Genomic DNA, 24,580 nt, shown 5'->3' on the forward strand with positions numbered 1-24,580 from the left:
GTAACCCTCAAACCGTTTATAAGATTTGTTTTCTTACTTAAAATGGCGGTTCTTAATACAATTTGATTAAAATTTAATATGTTTTCTTGTATTAAAAAAAAGAAGAATTTAATACTTTTTATATTAGTTTTTTTATAGGTAGGTACATATAACCACCCATTTTAACTGAATTTGTATTAAATAGTTGTTTTATTAAGAAACTAAAATTTTCGTAGCATACTGAAATTTGGCTTGCAATACAAGCAAGTAGTAATAGAGATATAGCAAAATATTTCTTTTTTTTTTTAAGAAAGGATTCCTTTAAATAAAATAACAAAACAGAAATACTCAAAAAGGCATATGTTTCACAATTTTTAATTTTTTCACTGATTGCATGCGTTTTTGTTCATCATATTTGCTACAAACACATACATAATACATATAAAAGCGAAACTCTTTATTTTAATAACGCACTCTATATGTACTACCATCTATTCACCAAGTGTACAGGGAAATGAAACGAAATCCTTTTGGACTTCTAACCATGTAATAAACCATTCTTTGTGATTGTATCTTTAAGGCACTTAACATGCGAACAAGGAGTACCTTACCTACACGCTATGACCGAGTTATACACTCAGGCAAATTAGAGTTGTAAAAATGAGTGAATCATAAAATCAGTGATATCAAATTGTATAGAACCATAATTTTTGATAAGCGCACAAACAGTAAAATTGAAAATAATAAAATGGCAATAATTTTAAAATAAATTAAAAAAGTAATAAAAAAAAAACAGATTTTTAATGATGAAACTTTCTAGGTATATGTATTTAATTCTTTTTTAATTTTATCTATAAATAAATATTTGTGAGTAATTTAAACATAGCATTTATTTATCTAACCGTTCTATATGATTTATAACCATATTTATAATCCATTCTTTAATATATATATTTTTATTCAATTTTAGATTCTCCTTAAAAAAATCATGAACAACAATCAACACATTAAAGCTGCATATGGCGACTTGCTGCAGACCCATTATGGAAAATAACTCCAACAACACAGTTGATGGCTTGAAACAAAGGGAAGCCAACAATACCTTCGCATGTCAAACAATCATAAAAGCAATGTTAATATGGAAATTCCACGGAGAATCTACGATGGAATAAATACAAAGTTTCAACTTCTTTAAAGCTGAATAGGGCATAATCCAAACAAACGAATAAACAAATACATATGTACACATGGGTCCAGGTGAAGGTGTTTAGAGATAATTTGACTTAAACTACTCGTATATTACCAAACGCCACCGCCACCGTCGACATGGCTGAAAGTTTCTCATCAACAAGTGAGTATTGTTATCCTAGTTGAGAATTACATTTTTATAATGTACATAGGTGCGGACGTGATATGACAATTTTTATAGAACAATCCAGAGAAAAAAAAATACCTACAAGTTTTCATTAAATAGATTTTTTTTTTGTTATCCTTTCAAAAATCTCTCATTTTTGTTGTGGCGTTTTCCAGGTAGTTGCGTGTTCCTCGGAAGTCGTAATTGCTATGCAGTATACAAACCTTTTTATTTTTCTTTTTTCCCTGAGTTCTTTTAAATCTATAGAATCTTATTTATTACCCACAACACTCAACAGTTGGGTGTTGAAATTTACGATGACAACTTGGAAAGTCTTTTTATTACAAAAATAACTTTTTGCATCCTCTTTTGTAAGTGCACATTTTGATGGATTGTAAAAAGTCTGTACTTCATGCACCTTTATAGGTAATTAAATAAAGCAACTAGTGACAATTTCAATTTTAAATGATGGATCAGATAAAGTTAAAAAAATTGTTCACATATTGCATGTTGACATGTTTTTTTTTTGGAAACAATTAGGTAAATATTTAAATTATGTATAAGGAATCAAGATAAAATGTCGGTATTTATTCATTTATTTTACTTTTAAATCATGGATATTAAGGTAAAAAAAAAATTGACCCTTTTAACATTTACATGAACTTTTTTACTTTGAAATCAACAAGTACAAAACAGTTAATAGCTGCATATTAAAACGTATAATACTACAACTAGAACTCAAACTTGCATTCTCAATAAACAATTCTACATCTACCTACTAGGAAAACTAGAAGCAACGTATTCAATTCTGTTGTCCTAAAACTATTTTATTTAAGGTACTGTAGTATCAGTGATCGGTTTATAGATACATAATTAATTACCATATCAAGTTCAAAGAAGTTTAAATGAACCTTCGGAAAGGGTTTGATTTTTGACATTAAATTATTTTGAAATTCATTCCATTAATAAAGCTGAAATGTGATATTCTCTTAGGCCCAATTTATTCACTCTCCATTATATTTAAAATCTCCATTAAGAATAAGAAATCTGTCAAATCGCATACAAATTAAAAAAATTTGCCTTTTTAAATGGCGACTTCAAATTTAATGGAGTGTTAATAAATTGGACCTAAGTTCAAATTATATTACTTGAAAGAAAATTAGATATTCCCGAACAAGCTTTAAGTATTGTTATTTGCTTATGTTAAAAATTAAAAACATTTATCTTCTTCTAACAAATATCAATTTGTAAAGTATTAAAAGCTTGTACCTACTGAAAAAAATATCAAGTATGAATATTTTCTGTTTATATGTATTTAGAGCATTATCAAAAATAGTTTTTTTCTTGATATTTCTCTAGCACAAATATAAACAAATTTTTTCTCATATTCCCCTAACCAATATCTTATTCATTTGCTCTGGTTTGTTTGTTAATAATAAATTATCTTAAACACATACAAATAGTCCGGTCGAAGAAAAAAAAACATATTATTGTTAGCAAAGAGGGTTGAATTTCGTAACCTGCCCTCCCTGCCTTTTATGTTTTGGGAAATTAACCAAGAATGTTAGTTACTCAATTCCGGTTACGTGCCTGATTGAGGGTGATAAAAGAAGAATATCTCAAAAAAAGTAACAGAATATTCGTTTTTGTAGGTAAAGTAATTATCCAAAAAAGGATGAATACATTAAGGGTAAATATATTGCAAAATGGAAAGAGACCTCGACGAGTTGAGTGAATATGTGATAGATAGTGTTAATTTGTATGTGATTTGTTACAAAATAATATTAGCCCAGTCGGGATGTACAAAAAATTAAGCTGAAATGGAAATAATTAGATCGTACAATTTTTTTTCATAGGATGATAGAGGGGATTACTGGGAGCTTAAAACCAGTTTTTCGGGAAAATCGACCTTGTGCTTAAGCCGCCATCTTGGATTAAAGGTAAAACACGTTTTAGTGAATAACTCGGCCATTTTTGATTTTTGACAAAAATTATATATGTAAAACTTGTAGAAAATTGTATTTTCTATAACTTTTGTCTTAATAAATTTTTCTATATGACCTATGTTTTTCGAGTTAATTTGAAAAAACTATACCCCTACTCAGCTCAAACTTTATACCCGTTTTGATTATAGATTTTAAGATCAACGCAATATGGGAGTGTTTTTATATGTTTTTGGGGATGATAAACCTAGCTGCAATGTTAGTTTTTGCAAATTCATGAAATTTTATAAACAAAAGGAACTATCTCAAAATCGGTAAGTGTTGTTTTAAACTAAAATAGTAAATATTATAATTGATGTTTAGCGAGACAAGCAAGTTTTTGAATTTTTCAAATCGGTTCATTAATGCCTGAGATATGACCAATTGTTTATAACTCACTCTCTTTTAAGCTTTTATTATAAACAATTGGTCTTATCTCAGGCATTAATGAACCGATTTGAAAAATTCAAAAACTTGCTTGTCTTGCTAAACATCAATTATAATATTTACTATTTTAGTTTAAAACGACACTTACCGATTTTGAGATAGTTCCTTTTGTTTATAAAATTTCATGAATTTGCAAAAACTTACATTGCAGCTAGGTTTATCATCCCCAAAAACATATAAAAACACTCCCATATTGCGTTGATCTTAAAATCTATAATCAAAGCGGGTATAAAGTTTGAGCTGAGTAGGGGTATAGTTTTTTCAAATTAACTCGAAAAATATAGGTCATATAGAAAAATTTATTAAGACAAAAGTTATAGAAAATAAAATTTTCTACAAGTTTTACATATATAATTTTTGTCAAAAATCAAAAATGGCCGAGTTATTCACTAAAACGTGTTTTACCTTTAATCCAAGATGGCGGCTTAAGCACAAGGTCGATTTTCCCGAAAAACTGGTTTTAAGCTCCCAGTAATCCCCTCTATCATCCTATGAAAAAAAATTGCACGATCTAATTTTTTCCATTTGAAATGTTTAATTCTACTGGGCTATATCAAAAAAAGGTTTACGGACTATGTAGTCAATATGGGCGATTCGAAAATGTACTTTGTTTTTTTTTTTTTTCTTTTAATTATATTTAAGTTAGAATACTCATAACTTCAAATTCGCGAACAAATCTCTCAAATTTAAATTTCCTAGGACCACAGTCAGTTTTATAATCTTTAACCATTAAAGCTGTACAGGTATCATAGGTGAATGCAATTATTTATTTCAATAGTTCCAAAAGTTCTTTTAAACTTATTTTCATAAACATTTGAGTAGCTTGAATGGAAAATATAAATTTTTGGAGTTATCTTGTTTCCACCAAATACCTCAGATATAAAACCACCTAAGTTTAGCATATAAATTCGTTCATGAATAATTGTGGGAAAATAAAAACCTCTCTGAATACATAATTGATTAGCATAGTATTTTAACACTTTTGGTGTGCAAAAAATAAAATAAAATTTGATAAATAATAATGAAAAATATAAACAAAACACTTCCTAGATAGAAATAAAAATCAATCTAGAAAGCTTAGATTAATTTTGTCAATTTAATAGAGATATTTCTCTTACATATCAATTTAAGAAAAATCAATCAAAAGCAAGGGATGAATCATAACCACATCATTGCCAAAAAAGAGGTTTAACATTCTTTATTAATTTAATGAGTTTAAGTTGTTAAGAGCTGTCTACAAGAATAATACATAATAATTATGTACTAGTATAAAAAAAGAAGCATCCAAATTTTTTTCAACAAAAGCTGATAAATCGAAAAGAAAAAATATCACAGCCGCAGATACTACCATCTGCATATTGGATTAAATTCAATATCAATACTGAGCACTACAAGACTTTTTTGGGAAAATAAATTAAATCAAAAAAATAAGTCACTCTCAAAAAAATTAAATAAAACCCAAAATGAAAGAAATTATAAATCGTAATCCAATTGGAAAGTTATTTCAACAATGCGTCTTGGATGATAATCCATCGGTCGACGTTGAAGCAGATACTATAAGTTTGATTCGAAAAATCGGCCTTGAACAAAGTTTCGATTGGGCCTTAGATGAAAAGCATACAATCGCAACGATACCAATAAATGAGGATGTTATATTAATGAAGAATGGCAAAAAGAAGATGATAATTTTCATGTCTGATACTTATTTCAAATTGAAACCGAGATTAAGTCCATCGTCACCGTTTCATGATTGATGCCTCAAGTATCTTTGAAATACATCGGAAAAAAAAAACAAAAAAAAATATTCATCGAGAATTCTGTCAAAGTCAAAATAAAAATTAATTTAATATCAAACCAAAATGAGAAAAATCATTGCAAAACTTTTTTCTATCAAAATAAAACATAAAAAACATTTTTTCAATCAAGAAAAATAAAGTGTGTGTGAAAACTCTCCAAATAATATGGTTTAAATGTGAAAATTTTCTTCTTTAAAACCTGGCACTCTGGAGCCCAATTCCGCAAGAGTGAATTCCTCTGTGTTTACGAAAAAACGTGTAAATTGCTTTGGAAACAAGGAAGGAAAAAACTCACCAGAAAAACTCACTATTGCGGAATTGGGTCCCAGATCCGAGCTAAATTTTTGCTCCCATACAAATTTATCGATAAGATGCTCCGATAAATTTTAGCTCGGTATGGGAGTTAAAATTTATTTCGATCTGTGTACCAAGCTTAAAATTAAAAAAAAATGTGTTACAGTCCCACTGTTTCATTTTAAAGCTTGAAATATATGAATGGGCTTAAAAATTAAAAGTTAAAATTATCTACTGGTTTTTAGGTTTTGGACTTGATAAAACTTTTTTACAAACCAACTGCTATAGGGACAAAATTTTTTTATCTTTTTTTATAATTTTTGCAGAAAAGTCTTAACAAATTTAGCAACTTGAACTTTAATGCTGACTTTTTACGAGTCGATTTTTGCCGTGCGACCAAGCTTTTCGGCGTGATGACACTAGTGTGAATGGATGCTGAAGGAAGGTAACTCAAACGACAATCCTCATTAAGGAATCCTAGTCGATTTTAGACGTGCGACATATTGTACGGTTTAAATCGACTCGTGAGAAGTCGACAGAGAAGCAAGTTCGTGCGACCCAGTCGTGCAATTTATGAAATTCATTCGTGGTTGTGGTGCAAGAAAACGTAAGATGAAAACAAATACACTGAACTTAAAAAACTATATATCAAGTTCTATATATCAAGTTATGCATTCGTACAAAAAAAAAAAGTTGAGATAACATTTTTCCATGACATTACGATGGTAGACAATGCCAAAAAAGTGGGTCCCGGAAGTCCGTCTGTCTGTCTGTCTGTCTGTCAGTCTGTCAGTCTGTCAGTCTGTCTGTCTGTCTGTATAAGGAGCTACAGCCTAAACGGATGGACCGATTAATGTCAAACTTGGTATGTAGCGTTATTTGGCGACTCTCCAGAGGGGTTTTTGGAATTAATTTTTTTGGACCAAAAATAACGGTACTTGTCATATACCGATTTTAGTAAAATTGAAATATCTCGAAAACGGCTCTAACGATTTTGTTTAAAAAATTCAAATGTTAGTTTTAAGCTAAAGTCTATCTTTCAATAGAAAAAGTTTTTTTTGAAAATCATTTTTAAATCCGATTATCTCCGAAACTGCTTATTCGATTTCAACGAAACTTTTTGTGAAGAAGCATTTATATAATTCAAATATAAGCCAAAAATAAAATTTTGAAAAAAATAATTTTTGGATTTAAAAAAAAAATTTGAAAATTTTTTTTTGAAAAATCAAATTTTCGAAAACGGGACATTGAACTTTTTTGAAATTTTGTTTTTAGATGTTGATTAGTGATTTCTACCAAGGTTAGGTTAGGTTAGGTAGAAATGGCTGTCAGGAAAACAACTGACACACTTAGACCATTTATTGGTCCGTTGTGATACCATGATTTTGTGAGGAAATTCCTCACTAATTAAACCAGTTGGAGCTTTTAATAAAGCGGTGAAGGTTGAAGATGTCAGTATTGATTAGTTCACTGGTATCTTCTAAGAAATATTTTTCCAGGTATTTTTTACGTCTACTGGAAAGGGCAGGACATGAGCAGAGAAGATGTTGGATTGTTTCTTCTTCTTCCTCATCAAGGCAACTTCTACAGAAGTCGTTAGAGATTACGCCAAGTCTTATGGCGTGTCTACCTATGAGACAGTGTCCTGTTAAGACACCTATTACAGAGCTGATATGCAATCTGCTTAGAGACAACAAATTTTTTGAACGTTTTGGATCTAGCCTAGGCCAGATCTGCTTGGTCGTTTGGCAAGTTATAATGTTTGACCATCGTATGTTTGTTGCCTCTATAGCTTCTTGCTTCAGCATGAGTTTGCGATTTCTACCAAATGGCATACAAAAATATTTATAAAAAATTAGTTTTTTAAAAAAACGGCTCTAACGATTTTGAAAATTTTTTTTCTAAAAATGCATGTTAATATATCAATCAAAACTGCATACTTTTTTTGGAGGGCAATTTAATTTCAGATTTTATTTTATTTTTTTTCAAAAACGAATTTTGTTTTTTTTCCAAATTTCTATATAAAAAGTCTTAAAAATTTAAGCAACTTTAAATCTAAGAGCAAGTTCGTGCGACCCAGTCGTGCATTTTATTTACTTGCGATATAGGTACTATATATCAAGTTATGCATTCGTAAAAAAAAAAAAGTTGAGATAACATTTTTCCATGACATTACGATGGTAGACAATGCCAAAAAAGTGGGTCCCGGAAGTCCGTCTGTCTGTCTGTCTATCAGTCAGTCTGTCAGTCTGTCAGTCTGTCAGTCTGTCAGTCTGTCAGTCTGTCAGTCTGTCAGTCTGTCAGTCTGTCAGTCTGTCAGTCTGTCAGTCTGTCAGTCTGTCAGTCTGTCAGTCTGTCAGTCTGTCAGTCTGTCAGTCTGTCAGTCTGTCAGTCTGTCAGTCTGTCAGTCTGTCAGTCTGTCAGTCTGTCAGTCTGTCAGTCTGTCAGTCTGTCAGTCTGTCAGTCTGTCAGTCTGTCAGTCTGTCAGTCTGTCAGTCTGTCAGTCTGTCAGTCTGTCAGTCTGTCAGTCTGTCAGTCTGTCAGTCTGTCAGTCTGTCAGTCTGTCAGTCTGTCAGTCTGTCAGTCTCTCAATCTGTCAGTCTGTCAGTCTGTCAGTCTGTCAGTCTGTCAGTCTGTCAGTCTGTCAGTCTGTCAGTCTGTCAGTCTGTCAGTCTGTCAGTCTGTCAGTCTGTCAGTCTGTCAGTCTGTCAGTCTGTCAGTCTGTCAGTCTGTCAGTCTGTCAGTCTGTCAGTCTGTCAGTCTGTCAGTCTGTCAGTCTGTCAGTCTGTCAGTCTGTCAGTCTGTCAGTCTGTCAGTCTGTCAGTCTGTCAGTCTGTCAGTCTGTCAGTCTGTCAGTCTGTCAGTCTGTCAGTCTGTCAGTCTGTCAGTCTGTCAGTCTGTCAGTCTGTCAGTCTGTCAGTCTGTCAGTCTGTCAGTCTGTCAGTCTGTCAGTCTGTCAGTCTGTCAGTCTGTCAGTCTGTCAGTCTGTCAGTCTGTCAGTCTGTCAGTCTGTCAGTCTGTCAGTCTGTCAGTCTGTCAGTCTGTCAGTCTGTCAGTCTGTCAGTCTGTCAGTCTGTCAGTCTGTCAGTCTGTCAGTCTGTCAGTCTGTCAGTCTGTCAGTCTGTCAGTCTGTCAGTCTGTCAGTCTGTCAGTCTGTCAGTCTGTCAGTCTGTCAGTCTGTCAGTCTGTCAGTCTGTCAGTCTGTCAGTCTGTCAGTCTGTCAGTCTGTCAGTCTGTCAGTCTGTCAGTCTGTCAGTCTGTCAGTCTGTCAGTCTGTCAGTCTGTCAGTCTGTCAGTCTGTCAGTCTGTCAGTCTGTCAGTCTGTCAGTCTGTCAGTCTGTCAGTCTGTCAGTCTGTCAGTCTGTCAGTCTGTCAGTCTGTCAGTCTGTCAGTCTGTCAGTCTGTCAGTCTGTCAGTCTGTCAGTCTGTCAGTCTGTCAGTCTGTCAGTCTGTCTGTCTGTCTGTCTGTCTGTCAGTCTGTCAGTCTGTCAGTCTGTCTGTCTGTCTGTCTGTATAAGGAGCTACAGCCTAAACGGATGGATCGATTAATGTCAAACTTGGTATGTAGCGTTATTTGGCGACTCTCCAGAGGCGTTTTTGGAATTAATTTTTTTGGACCAAAATTAACGGTACTTGTCATATACCGATTTTAGTAAAATTGAAATATCTCAAAAACGGCTCCAACGATTTTGTTTAAAAAATTCAAATATTAGTTTTAAGCTTAGGTCTATATTTCAATGGAAATTTTTTTTTTCGAAAATCGTTATTAACGGTATTTGCCATAGAACCGTTTTTTTTCAAATTCGAATATCTCCGAAACTTCTTATTCGATTTCAACGAAACTTTTTGTGAAGAAGCATTTATATAATTTAAATATAAACCAAAAATTAAATTTCCAAAAAAATAATTTTTGGATTTTTAAAAATTTTTTGATAAATCAAATTTTCGAAAACGGGACATTGAATTTTTTTGAAATTTTGTTTTTAGATGTTGATTAGTGATGTCTACAAAATGGCATTACAATTTTATTTTAAAACTTTTTTTCCAAAAAATTTTTATAAAAAATTGTTTTTTTAAAAAACGGCTCTAACGATTTTGAAAATTTTTTTTTTAAAATGCACGTTAATATATCAATCAAAACTGCATACTTGTTTTGGAGGGCAATTTAATTTCAGATTTTATTTTATTTTTTTTTTTAAACGAATTTTATTTTTTTTTCCAAATTTCTATATAAAAAGTCTTAAAAATGTAAGCAACTTTAACTCCAAGAGCAAGTTCGTGCGACCCAGTCGTGCATTTTATTTCTATGTAAACTTCAGATTAGTGGTGCCCTTTAATCACTATTTTGGGTTGCCAACTATGCCAGTATGAAATAAATGTAAAAAGCCCTATAAACAGCACATTACAACTTGTTGGTTACGTAAGAGATGGCGACATTTTTCTCAAGATGTCTGAACATATTCAAAGAATTTTTAAAGACTGACGCTATACCAAAAAGAGTTCTTGAATACTGTTTTTTTTTTTATTGTAGAAGAGTTTTTTTTATAGGCTTTTACTTTACATTTTTCATCATCCTGTGGGGATGTTGTAGATGGACACATGTTTAACATTCTAATTCGCTTAAGCGCAAAATTAAATTGAATAATTTAAAGGATGATTTATTATGATTGAATATGTAAATAGTTTGTTGCAAAATAATGTTTTCCCTTTGGCATATTATTATTTTTCGTTTTGTTTTTGTTACATTTGTTTTTATATCAACTTGCTGCTCATAGAATAGAAACATTCAGATGAATAATAACGATATTGTATTGTTCAAGTTACACATCCACTACGTGTCCGAGAGAACTCTGAAATTGTTTATCTCTATGTGCATTGTTTAGTGTTTATTGTAGAAGACCCATAGACCACACATCCCACCCACACTTTGGCTTCCTAAAAACGAGGTGGTTCGTCCGTTTAGGGATGCCAACAAAAACAATAATAAACGAAAACATTTGCGTTCATGTTTTATTTTATTTTTTCGTTTTTCTTTTATCCTTTAAAACTTTTCTCATAACATAGAACCGGAGTAGAACATATCCATTTCGGTTCATTTTCATTTTAGTATCACTTGGTCTCTTGCACGTAAAAGTCGTTTCATTTTTGTGTGAAGATTTTAATCTTCAATTTGTTTCAGTTTAACTTGACTAGAAAATTGCACACATAATGTTAAAAAAATTTATTTCCCCTCTGTGCGACTAAATTATCTTCCTTTTTCTATTTTTTTGTGGAGGTGTTTTCGAGAATTTTAATTAAATGTTAAAAAAGCAAAGAATAGCGAAAAATGTTCCATTGGATTTCTGGGAGGGGGAGGAAAAACAATATTTTTAAATTATTAAACTTTATGCAATCAATCTAAGAAAACAAGTTGAGTTTATTTTAGCATGAATATTTTAAAGACTGGAATGTATTAAATGTCAAGTGTCAAGTGTGTAAATGTCAAAAAGAAAAAGTTTTAAGATAAACGGGATACGGGATGAACCTGTAAGATTGATAGTGACTTTTAAAAAATTTAAACCAGAGTTAGCCATTCGAAGTGCGCTAGAAAAGTTCCTTTTCATATGTTCATATTTAAACAAGCCGAAAGATGAAGTTTCTAGTTTTAAAGTGTTTTTTTTTTTTTTTAATTTTTGATATATAAAGAGTATTAAAAAGTATTAAAAATGTATTAATGTAAACTTTTTTAACTAAATTTGTCACGATTTTGATCCTAAGTGGGCTGTAGGTCTGTCTTGGTAATTTTAATATATTTCGTCGACGTTTCGGGCGTGATTACACCCTTCTTCAGGACTCTAAAAAATTTAATTCTAAAAATACTAAACAAATTAAAATTAAAATCTATACTTACAATATTTTAAAATAATAAATTTTAAGATGTTTCTTAAAATTTGTGGTTGTTAGTTTTCTGGTATCTCTTTTATATTTTTGTAAATATTTCAAAATTCAAAAATTGAAGCCTTGAAAAAGACGTTTCAATTAATCGAATTTCAAAATAATGAAATCTAAATTTCACATTTGATAAGAAAATCAAAATTTGACTTTCAAAATCAAAAACGATCTTCAGAAATCAGGTCAAATATAAAATTTAGCCTAAAATATTTCTATGAACAAACTGGCTATATATACTGCTTAGTCCTTCGCAATCTGATCGCCTATTAACTGTATTATTAGTATTTAAAATATGCAACATTTCCAATAACATACGTTTACTATAGTGTTTTTCTGTCTGTAAAATGTCAACATTGTTAAAGTCTGGCCTATGTCCTTCATCTATACAATGTAAAGCTAATGCTGTTTTTTGTGAATGTCCGCTATTTATGTCTGATCTGTGACCAGCTAAACGATTTTTTAGCTTTTGCATAGAAGTTCCTACATAAACGGAAGGACAATGGTTTATTCCGTCACCTAAGCATTTTATCTTATAGACAATATTTGATCTTTCACTTTTCAAAAATTCACCTTTTAAATTTGAAAACAATGAACTTCTTAAGATATTTGACGATTTAAAAGCTAAACGAACATTGTCTTTATTTCTTATGGGGGCATTAAAAATTCTATTTGAAAGACCTGGAATGTATAGAATACTTTTGTATGAAAACTGTGTAACATTTGTTACTAAATTAGTTTGAACCACGGGATTGAAATATTGATTCAATATTGTTCTTATTATTTTTAATGGAAAGGAGTTAGAAAGTAAAGTATTGGTAATTATTTTTATGTTTTTTTGACGAAAGACAATGTCACTGATATCCAATACTCTGTTAACAAAATTTTTTGCTGTGTTGATAATAACATGCTTCGGCTGTTTTGAATTAAAATTAATAAGACGACCTGAAGATGTTGGTTTTTTATACCAATCAAACACTAGTCTATTATTTTTTCTTTTTTTTTTTTTTTTTTTTCACTAATACATCAAGATAAGGAAGTTCTCCGTTATTTTCTAACTCAACAGTAAACTGAATTTTTGGATGAAAGGAATTTAAGGCAATTAGAGTTGAACTAACATGATTCGATTTGAGAATAATAAAAATGTCATCGACATATTTTGTAATTAGCTTTGGTTTATTTGGAATTTTATCAAATACGCTATCTAATAATGCTTCCATTACAATATCTGCTAATATTGGAGAAGCAGGACTTCCCATAGGAACTCCTTGTTTTTGTTGATAAAATATTTTATCATACTCCAAATAATTGTTGTCTATTACACAGAATCGCAAGATTTCTAAGAATTTTAATTTTGGAATTCTTGTATGATCTTTGATAATATTCCAACTTTTTTCAACCAATTCTAGAGCCAATTGAATAGGAATATTGGTGAATAATGAAACAACATCAAAAGAAACTAAAACATGGTCTTGTTCTAAAACAACTGGTGAGACTGTTGAAATGAACGATGATGCATTTTTTACGTTATATTTAGAGTTAACAGTAATGTTATTTAAAATTTTAACTAGGTATTTAGATAACTGATAACACGGAACATTCATAGAAGAACAAATTGGTCTTAGAGGCATGTTTTGTTTATGAATTTTAGGTAATCCATAGATTTTAGGACTATTAGCAGTATATGTCGTCATATTCTTCTTTTCATATTCATTAATGAAATTATTAGTGAACAAGTACTTAACTAGATTATTATTGCGACTTTGAACCTTATTTGTGGGGTCACTTCTCAAAATTGTATAAGTGTTCCTGTCAGCCATCATATCTTTCATTTTATCAACATAAGTTATTTTTTCTATTGCTACCGTAACATTGCCTTTGTCAGCTGGAACAATTAAAATTTCAGGGTGCCGTTTTAAGAAATTTCTTGTATCGCTAAATATTTTATTTAAATACTTATCAAATTGAGGAATTGATACATGCCGCATATAATTTTGTAAGATTTGCGTGAAACATGACCGTGCAGGTTCTTGTTCACTATGTTCCTTACTTTTTATTAGTTCCTCTCCATCGGCTATAATTTTAAATATTGGTAAGTTTTCTCTTTTAACCGGTAAGGCAAATTTAGGACCTAGTGACAAAAGCCATTTGATATCTTCTGGAAATTCTATCTGAGTTTTATTAACGAACCAATTTTCTTGAAAATGGATTCTCATTTCTTGTTTAACTTTAGATTTTAATAGCTCAAGCTTTCTTTTTTGAGAATCTTTTGAACTATAGAATTTCCAGAAGATATCAAATGGCTTTTGTCACTAGGTCCTAAATTTGCCTTACCGGTTAAAAGAGAAAACTTACCAATATTTAAAATTATAGCCGATGGAGAGGAACTAATAAAAAGTAAGGAACATAGTGAACAAGAACCTGCACGGTCATGTTTCACGCAAATCTTACAAAATTATATGCGGCATGTATCAATTCCTCAATTTGATAAGTATTTAAATAAAATATTTAGCGATACAAGAAATTTCTTAAAACGGCACCCTGAAATTTTAATTGTTCCAGCTGACAAAGGCAATGTTACGGTAGCAATAGAAAAAATAACTTATGTTGATAAAATGAAAGATATGATGGCTGACAGGAACACTTATACAATTTTGAGAAGTGACCCCACAAATAAGGTTCAAAGTCGCAATAATAATCTAGTTAAGTACTTGTTCACTAATAATTTCATTAATGAATATGAAAAGAAGAATATGACGACATATACTGCTAATAGTCCTAAAATCTATGGATTACCTAAAATTCATAAACAAAACATGCCTCTAAGACCAATTTGTTCTTCTATGAATGTTCCGTGTTATCAGTTATCTAAATACCTAGTTAAAATTTTAAATAACATTACTGTTAACTCTAAATATAACGTAAAAAATGCATCATCGTTCATTTCAACAGTCTCACCAGTTGTTTTAGAACAAGACCATGTTTTAGTTTCTTTTGATGTTGTTTCATTATTCACCAATATTCCTATTCAATTGGCTCTAGAATTGGTTGAAAAAAGTTGGAATATTATCAAAGATCATACAAGAATTCCAAAATTAAAATTCTTAGAAATCTTGCGATTCTGTGTAATAGACAACAATTATTTGGAGTATGATAAAATATTTTATCAACAAAAACAAGGAGTTCCTATGGGAAGTCCTGCTTCTCCAATATTAGCAGATATTGTAATGGAAGCATTATTAGATAGCGTATTTGATAAAATTCCAAATAAACCAAAGCTAATTACAAAATATGTCGATGACATTTTTATTATTCTCAAATCGAATCATGTTAGTTCAACTCTAATTGCCTTAAATTCCTTTCATCCAAAAATTCAGTTTACTGTTGAGTTAGAAAATAACGGAGAACTTCCTTATCTTGATGTATTAGTGAAAAGAAAAAATAATAGACTAGTGTTTGATTGGTATAAAAAACCAACATCTTCAGGTCGTCTTATTAATTTTAATTCAAAACAGCCGAAGCATGTTATTATCAACACAGCAAAAAATTTTGTTAACAGAGTATTGGATATCAGTGACATTGTCTTTCGTCAAAAAAACATAAAAATAATTACCAATACTTTACTTTCTAACTCCTTTCCATTAAAAATAATAAGAACAATATTGAATCAATATTTCAATCCCGTGGTTCAAACTAATTTAGTAACAAATGTTACACAGTTTTCATACAAAAGTATTCTATACATTCCAGGTCTTTCAAATAGAATTTTTAATGCCCCCATAAGAAATAAAGACAATGTTCGTTTAGCTTTTAAATCGTCAAATATCTTAAGAAGTTCATTGTTTTCAAATTTAAAAGGTGAATTTTTGAAAAGTGAAAGATCAAATATTGTCTATAAGATAAAATGCTTAGGTGACGGAATAAACCATTGTCCTTCCGTTTATGTAGGAACTTCTATGCAAAAGCTAAAAAATCGTTTAGCTGGTCACAGATCAGACATAAATAGCGGACATTCACAAAAAACAGCATTAGCTTTACATTGTATAGATGAAGGACATAGGCCAGACTTTAACAATGTTGACATTTTACAGACAGAAAAACACTATAGTAAACGTATGTTATTGGAAATGTTGCATATTTTAAATACTAATAATACAGTTAATAGGCGATCAGATTGCGAAGGACTAAGCAGTATATATAGCCAGTTTGTTCATAGAAATATTTTAGGCTAAATTTTATATTTGACCTGATTTCTGAAGATCGTTTTTGATTTTGAAAGTCAAATTTTGATTTTCTTATCAAATGTGAAATTTAGATTTCATTATTTTGAAATTCGATTAATTGAAACGTCTTTTTCAAGGCTTCAATTTTTGAATTTTGAAATATTTACAAAAATATAAAAGAGATACCAGAAAACTAACAACCACAAATTTTAAGAAACATCTTAAAATTTATTATTTTAAAATATTGTAAGTATAGATTTTAATTTTAATTTGTTTAGTATTTTTAGAATTAAATTTTTTAGAGTCCTGAAGAAGGGTGTAATCACGCCCGAAACGTCGACGAAATATATTAAAATTACCAAGACAGACCTACAGCCCACTTAGGATCAAAATTTTGATTGAAAAAAGGTCACGAAAATAGGATAAATTTTTAAATTTGTCACGGTTTATGAAAAAACTTATTTTTTTCTTTCAAATTCAAATTCTCAATATCTCTTTTCTTATCGGAAATATCTAAATTTAAGTTAATTAAGTGAATTTGGCATATCTTACCATAAAGGAACTGATCATTAACAATTCATATTTCTATCTCCCAAGGACAAAAGTATACATTTCTAATAGATTTTAGTATGTTGATTTTGAATCCGAAATCAAACAATTTTGATCAGCTCCTGTTTTTGAAATGTAGTAGTTTTTTTGAGATTTTCTAAAAAAAAAACTTGATTTTGTGATTTTCTAACGCGTATACATATCTCAAAATCCTGAAGTGCTAGGATTTTTTCGACTTTGGATTCAAAATCAGCACATCAAAAACCGTAAGAAAAGTATACTTTTGTTATTAGGAGAAACAAATCTGAAGCTTTAAAAGGCAGTGTATCGAATGGTTTATCACAAAAAAGATATTTTTAAATAGAAAAATAGCATATACATAAAACTACAAAGCACGTATAAATTTGTTTTAATGTATTTTATTATAGTTTTCTTTACATATTTGATTTTTTTAATATAACGGGCGTTGATATTTTATATTTGCCTTAATTAAGATGTTTTTGTTCATGTGGGATTTAAACTGCAGGATTTCAATATTTTTGCTTCTTTTGTCAATTAGTATCTTAAGATGTGTATAAACTTTAATTAATAAATAAAAATTTGGTGTCATATCATAGATCATGAGAAATAAATAAATAATACGAATAATAGTTTTATTTTTGTACAAGGTCAACCGAAACTACGACTACCCATATTTTTCAAAAATCATTTTAAAAAAATGGTACGTGCTAGAATTTTTCTGAAACCAAATTTAGTTTCAGGAAAGTCAAATCTTTCTTTTACGATTTATGCCGACTTTTCACGAGTTGATTTTATCCGCACGGTATGTCGCACGGCTTAAGTCGACTAGGATTTTTCTATGGGGATTGTCACTTTAGTAACCTTCGTCTTACGTTCACACGAGTCGAAAAGCTTCGCCGCACGGCAAAAATCGACTCGTGAAAAGTCGGCATTATACAACAGCAAAAGCCTCATTTTACCTTGGTGAGCCATTTTAGGCCACTTTCCCCTACCGGAAAACAAAAACTAACAATCACTTAACCTAAACTATTTTCAGCTCATCCGCATCCTGACCATGATGAAATTATCACTGATTCACCTTCATCACAACGGTTGGGTCGTCATCTCAGCAAATCAGCATCAGAACTGAATGGGCACGACTGTTCCATTGATTCACCTAATACGTCACCGAAACGTGCCAAAAGTGCTGCCAGTCCTTCGGTTGCTGGTGTATTCCAAAAAACCCATGGATTCCTCAATAGTCTAAAACATCGTTGGGGAAGAGCGCGAAGCAAAGAGAAAATAGGACGTAGATCACCAAACGATTTGCTCGAACAAGAGAGCACAGATTATGCAGCAGATTATAGTTCGGAAGGAAGTTCTGCAACACATAGTCCACGACATAGAGCACGAACTATTGAAGGCTCACCACTTGCTCGAGAACTAAAAGCTAGTGCCAATATAGCAGTAGATAATCGTTTACGATTTGGTGGTTCAATGGAAGGCCGAATTGACGAGGACACTGAAATGGGGGATAAGATAAGTCAGGATCAGCTTCAAATGCTTCAGGTAAACTTTTTATATCCTCCATTAATTCATATGACATTCCTAAACATTCATTTTTATTTAAGATGGAAGAACAACGTCGAAGGAAAGAAGCTATTTTGCGGCAGTATGTTTTCTTTCAACTTCGTGTTCATTTAAAAAGTGGAAGTGACCTAGTTGCCATGGATAAAAATGGTAAGAAATCAGAGATGCGTATAATAATTCAAGAGCAACCCACCTTTATATAATGTTTTTTTTTTTTTTTCAAACTAGGTCTAAGTGATCCTTATGTAAAATTTAAAGTGGCAGGACGACTATTACTTAAGTCTCGCACTATTCACCGTGACCTTAATCCAATCTGGGATGAAGTGTTTGTCGTACCAATTGAAGACCCATTCCAACCTGTTACCATCAAGGTGAGCTCGCCATGACCTTTAATATTTCACCCCATCAACATGAAATTCCCATTTGAGACATTTAAATGTCTTTTCTCCTGCCATTTTCATTTTCAAACATTTTGGTATTCCTCGTTTTGCAGGTATTCGATTACGATTGGGGTTTGCAGGATGATTTTATGGGAGCGGCCAAATTAGATTTAACACAGCTAGAGCTAGGAAAAGCGGAAGAAATGACTGTGAAACTGGTGGATTCAACCCGCCCCGAACGGGAGATGGGAGAAATTCAAATCAATTTAACACTCTGGCCAAGAAGTCAAGAGGATAAGGAAGTGGTGAGTGAGAACTGACAAATTATTAAAAGGTGGTTATGTGGTGTTTCTGTTTTGTAGTTCCCCATTCGAAATAAAAAATTAATTGAATAACTGTTGCAAATTCATATGAGAAACTTTATCGATCATTATAATTTGTATATTTTATGAGATACAAAAACGATAGAGATGACATTATTTTTAAAGGATCTTGTGTCAAGTGTTTTGTCAGTCAGAAGTAGAGTAAAAAATAGAGTTAAGTGGAAGAGAGAAAGTTGTTATGGGCATAATTTTGTATGTAATCAGTAGAAGTTTCAAAGTATAATATATTATTTTTTATCATTTTTACTCAAACAGGCATTAAAAAAAAACACTTTCCCTATAAATGCTCAAAACATTTAGTTTACTTGTTAACCATCACACCTTTTAATCAATATTTTGCACATTTTTATAAGGTTTTTGTTTAATAATTAAATTAATTTGATTTGAGTTATGTATTGCATTTTCCTGCATTTAAGCAAAAGCATTCAAAATTCAAAAAAGTACGCATACGCCCTAGTGTACCAATTTTTTTTTTACAATTTTTTAGAAGTGGAGTAGAAAATATAGTAAAGTTAAAGAGAGAAAGGGGTTATGTGCATATTTTTTTATGCAATCAGTGGGAGTTTCAAAGCTTAGTATATTTTTTTATTATTTTTACTCAAACAGGCATTTAAAAGAACCTTTCTCTATAGATTTTCAAAACATTTAGTTAACTTGTTAACCATCACACTTTTTAATCAATTTTATAAGACTTTTGTTTAATTATTTATTTCATTTTATGTAAGGCATGTATTGCATTTGCATGTATTAAAGCAAAGGCATTGAAAGTTCAATTTCATATAAAAAAAAGTACGCATACACCCTAGTGCACCGATTTTTGCTTACAATTTTTCTATGGCGACGTTTAGTTTTATTTCCACATGCAGGTTGCCATGGTACAGAGGAATAGGTAGTTGAATGCAGAGCCCGGCATCGTGGGTTCGAGCCCAGCCGTCGGCTCAGTAGTTTTTCTAAAATCGCCAGCTTAACTGAAGCCACTGTGCGATAACACGAGACATTATTCATCGATGTCTCCTTCCTCTGTGATAAAAATTTTTTTTTACGCCAACCATGAGAGAAATTACCATAAAAGTCCGAAAAATAAATTTTTTTTTCTTAATTGGCGTATTAATTGAATAGTTATATATTTTTACAAAAACAGTTTATGTATTTTAGAAGAGGAAATTAATATTAGTAAAGGAAATTATTACTTTTGTTTTACCGACTTAAGATATTTGTATGACCAATTTTGATTGCATTTGATTCTTTAAGGTGTATTCAATAAAAGCCTACAAAAATAAGAACTTATTTACTATCTATCTCCTTTTTAGTTTACTTTTAAATTAGAAGAAAAATAACTTGATACTTAAGTTCACAAATAAATAATAAAAGTGCATAACTATTAAATCATGTAAACTGGTAAACTGGTTAGAGAATAGAATAGAAGAATAATTAATATTTCTATACACAATTATTCCCACGTTATTGCAATTGCTATACTTATAAGGTCATTTAGATGATACATGACAACTTCAAGTTAGAAATAATTATTGCTCTCTTAATCTATTGCAGTGCGCATTTTAACTTTTCTTCAACAAGCCGACTGTACCGCGGAAGCTTTAGCTAATGCGTGTCATTATTAATTAATTTTACTTAAGAATACGTTGTTTATATTCAACAGTGGTTTAAAGTAAATAATGTTTTTACTACAGCATTTCCAGAGAAATTCAAAACTAGCAGAGTCCTCAAAACGTCTAAAGTCACAAATCTGGAGTTCGGTTGTAACTATTTTGCTGGTCAAAGCTAAGGACTTGCCGTTTTCAGAAGACGGCACAAAGTTAAATGACGCACACATTAAGTTCAGGTATTAATTCTCTTTCTGTACTTTTTGTTTATATAATAAAGAATGAATCATAAAAATAAACCTTTGAATTAAAGGTTAGGTAATGAAAAGTACAAAAGTAAATCTTCATGGACTGAACGATGGCTAGAACAATTTGATCTTCATCTTTTCGATGAAGATCAACTCCTTGAACTTACACTTTGGAATCGAAATAATCTGTATGGCAAATCCACAATTGATTTGAGTGCATTTCCTCGAGAAACAACTCACGGCATTTGGAAGCCATTTGAAGATTGTCCTGGAGAAGTATTTCTTATGTTAACTATCAGTGGTACTACAGCACTCGAAACAATTAGTGATCTCAAGGTTTATAAGGAAGATCCTAGAGAAACGCGTGTTCTGCATGATCGATATTGTTGGCATCGATGCTTTCAAAATCTTCGAGATGTTGGACATTTGACAGTCAAAGTTTATGGAGCAACAGGATTGGCGGCAGCTGATATTGGTGGAAAATCAGATCCTTTTTGTGTGTTAGAATTGGGAAATGCAAGGCTACAGACACAAACTGAATACAAGACTTTGACACCGAATTGGAATAAAATATTCACATTGTAAGTTATTCCTACTATTTTCGGAATCCAAATTATTAATCTCCCATTCTCTAACAGTAATGTCAAAGATATAACAAATGTGCTAGAACTGACTGTATTTGATGAAGATCGTGACCATAGGGTTGAATTTTTGGGGAAACTTGCAATTCCACTAATGCGAATCAAAAGTGGTGTCAAAAGATGGTACACACTCAAGGATAAAAATCTTTGTTCGCGAGCAAAAGGCATATCACCACAGGTAATACAAACTTATTTAAACTTTTAAAAGCTATAACACAACTTTTTAATTGGTATTAATACTAATTTCGGCTTCCTTTTCACTTTTTCTTTAAATGTTTACACCTATGAACATGGAATGGTTACACGCAGATTCTTCTTGAAATGACAGTTGTATGGAATCCTGTTCGAGCAATCTGTCGCATATTGCAGCCCAAAGAAGAAAAGCTTATTCAACAAGAAGCAAAATTCAAACGGCAGCTATTTTTGCGAAATGTTAACCGTCTTAAAGTAATAATTATGGATATACTAGATGCCGCAAGATATGTTCAGTAAGTATGGTCATATACAAACAAAAATAACAGATCATTAAACGCAAGTTGTATTTTACACCCCGCAGAAGTTGCTTTGAATGGGAATCACCAATACGTTCAATTATTGCGTTTATCTTTTGGATTTTGGCGTGTGTCTATGGAAATTTAGAGACAATTCCATTGGTGTTACTTTTGATTATGCTCAAGTATGATTCAACATTAGCTTTTACCCATTTTAGATTTAAGAAACTCTTTTTTTTTTTTTTTTACAGAAAATGGTTCATACGATGGATAACAGGAACATCATCGGACTCATCTAATAACTACGTTTACGATTACGACGAAGACGATGACGATGACAAAGAAAAAGAAGAAAAAAAATCTATCAAAGAAAGACTACAAGCTATTCAAGAAGTCTCACAATCAGTGCAAAACACTATTGGCTATTTGGCTTCCTTAGGTGAAAGTACGAAAAAGTATGATACCTTTAATTTTGATGTAAAAAAAAAACCGTTCTTTTGCAACAAAAGCTTAATACTTTTTGCAGCACTTTTAATTTTTCCGTCCCTGAACTTACCTGGTTGGCTGCTGTTTTGCTTATAGGCGCTATTTTAGTTTTACATTTTATACCAATTAGAATAATTTTATTTTTTTGGGGTGTAATGAAGTTCTCTAGGCGTATCCTGCGACCAAATACAATACCCAATAATGAAGTGTTGGACTTTTTGTCAAGAGTTCCAGATGATGAAGAAATTGTAACTAATTTACATCTACATCAACAAGTCGTGCAATACTAATTTTCTTGTTCATTTTATAGAATCAATTTCGTGAGCTGCCACCATGTTCGCAAAATGATGCGATGCGATCAAATCAGAAAAAAAAGATGAAATCTTCATAGTCCATAAGCATGGATAAGCCAGTTTGCAGCAGTTCCGATATTGTTCCAGCTGCAGTACCTCAACATGTTGTAAATATTTCGTATCGTTCCATTAAGACCGCTTCATCTTATTTAAAATCAGGGAAAAATACTATAAAAAATGCTGCAAAAAAGAAACTTATAGGGGCTTTCAAAAGCGAGGATTTTGCTGAGATGGAAAAAAATGATTGAGAAATTAACAAAGCCTCTTAAGCTTAAACTAAGCGATTTAAGGGATAAATTTTAAAGTTTATTATAAAGTTGTATTTGTTCCTGTAATAGTTTAGAATTTAATTAAATAAATTACGACAGCGGCGTGACGTAAAACTTTAAGGCCATAGGTTAGGTTACATATAAAAAATTATCTACACAAAATACTTACATATGCATTTGCTCGAACGCACATAGAATGAATAATGCATCCATACGTCCAAACTTAAGACCATATGACACTTTATTTTGTACCATTTTGTTTTTGTTTCATTCAAAATGAAACCACAAGAGCACACGGAAAAATTTGTATTATTGAAATTCCTATTAAGACTTAATTTAATCCGCCAAGGGCATCTCTATTTCTTACATTTTGTTCCTTATCGAAAATACACGAACAACGGGACGAAAATATTGTTTTAGTGGAAATAAATACAGATAAAGCTAATTTTTTGACATTTTAAAAGCATTTAAATGAAGAATATATAAAGTGTCATAGGGGACTTAAGTATACATTACAGAAGGCTGTCAGCTTGAAAATCATGAATAAATATTTTTTACTAAGGTTTTATTTCTTTTAGAGCCAATTTTTCAATCTTCTAATAAACAGTCAGTTAACTGTTCGAAGAATAAAGTTATTAGACTCATAAACAATCAGATAAAAACATTGAATTTTTCAATCAAGAATAATTCATTCTACAGAATAACAAAAAAAAATTGTCAAATTCAAAAATATTTAAAATTAAACGTCATTTTTATTCATGATTGTTTTTGTTTTCTTGTTTTCCACTGTATTTTTTTCAAAATTCTTTCAAAACAGCTTTGACAACTGACACAATATTTTTATTGAGATTATTCCTTAGAATAATTTTATTCGTCTCTGAAAGAAGCAGATAGATTTATTCTTAGGAATAAGCTATATCTGCCTGTTGAAAAATTGATTTTTTCTCTATCCTTAGGAATAAGTACTAACTGATTGTTTAACTGACTATTGAAAAATTGGCCCTTAGTTTTAAGAATTTTGTACCTTAGCATTTTCATAAGTTAGACAAATTATTAAATTATTAGAATTCTTAGAATATATTTTTAAATTATTTTTTAAATAAGAATAATAGAAGTTTTATATAAAGGCAATTGCTTATAGTATTTTAGATATTTATTTTTAAAGAAAGTATTACTACATACATACATCATTGTTTTATTTTATCACGATTAAAGATAATGAGTGATATAAGTAAGAAGTTGTAAATATTTTTACTAGTAAAATTTATAAAATTTGAGCTTTTTCTTTCTGAACTTTGTGCATAAATAGTTTAAGCTTTTAAACTTTCCTAGTAAAAGTATTTATGTACTACTGTTATCCCAAATCCTTTTCACTTAAAACCAAAATTCAAAAGTTCTTCACAATTAAACAAAAAAAAAAAAAAACAAAAAACAAATCAAACTGGTGTAAATGGATATACAGATACACTCATGTTCAAAATTAACATTAACAAACACAAACACCTTATTTACTCTAAACAAAAAAATCTAATAAAAGGTACCTACAACAAATCTCAGCTTTATGTTTCTTTGCTCAGATGAGA

The 24,580-nt window shown here is 30.8% G+C and overlaps 1 protein-coding gene across 4 annotated transcripts in view; it reads left to right on the forward strand.

Annotated features, from left to right (window-relative positions):
• Positions 1-23,569, forward strand: part of LOC129906355 (multiple C2 and transmembrane domain-containing protein) — a 32,415-nt gene extending 8,846 nt beyond the window's left edge. For 3 of the 4 annotated variants that reach the window (XM_055982090.1, XM_055982089.1, XM_055982091.1), the window contains exons 2-14: positions 950-1,330; positions 17,610-18,121; positions 18,184-18,292; positions 18,371-18,513; positions 18,636-18,827; positions 20,597-20,748; positions 20,823-21,338; positions 21,396-21,576; positions 21,708-21,886; positions 21,955-22,074; positions 22,141-22,344; positions 22,416-22,623; positions 22,686-23,569. In XM_055982090.1, coding sequence (XP_055838065.1) covers positions 1,306-1,330; positions 17,610-18,121; positions 18,184-18,292; positions 18,371-18,513; positions 18,636-18,827; positions 20,597-20,748; positions 20,823-21,338; positions 21,396-21,576; positions 21,708-21,886; positions 21,955-22,074; positions 22,141-22,344; positions 22,416-22,623; positions 22,686-22,766 — 2,622 coding nt within the window. In that variant the 5' untranslated portion in view covers positions 950-1,305 and the 3' untranslated portion in view covers positions 22,767-23,569. Of the gene's footprint in view, positions 1-949; positions 1,331-6,010; positions 6,460-17,609; positions 18,122-18,183; positions 18,293-18,370; positions 18,514-18,635; positions 18,828-20,596; positions 20,749-20,822; positions 21,339-21,395; positions 21,577-21,707; positions 21,887-21,954; positions 22,075-22,140; positions 22,345-22,415; positions 22,624-22,685 lie in introns of those variants that run through there. The other variant, XM_055982088.1, reaches the window with a different exon arrangement.
• The last annotated feature ends 1,011 nt before the right edge of the window (positions 23,570-24,580 follow it).

Source organism: Episyrphus balteatus, chromosome 1, assembly GCF_945859705.1.
Source record: "Episyrphus balteatus chromosome 1, idEpiBalt1.1, whole genome shotgun sequence".
Taxonomy (NCBI): Eukaryota; Metazoa; Arthropoda; class Insecta; order Diptera; family Syrphidae; genus Episyrphus; species Episyrphus balteatus.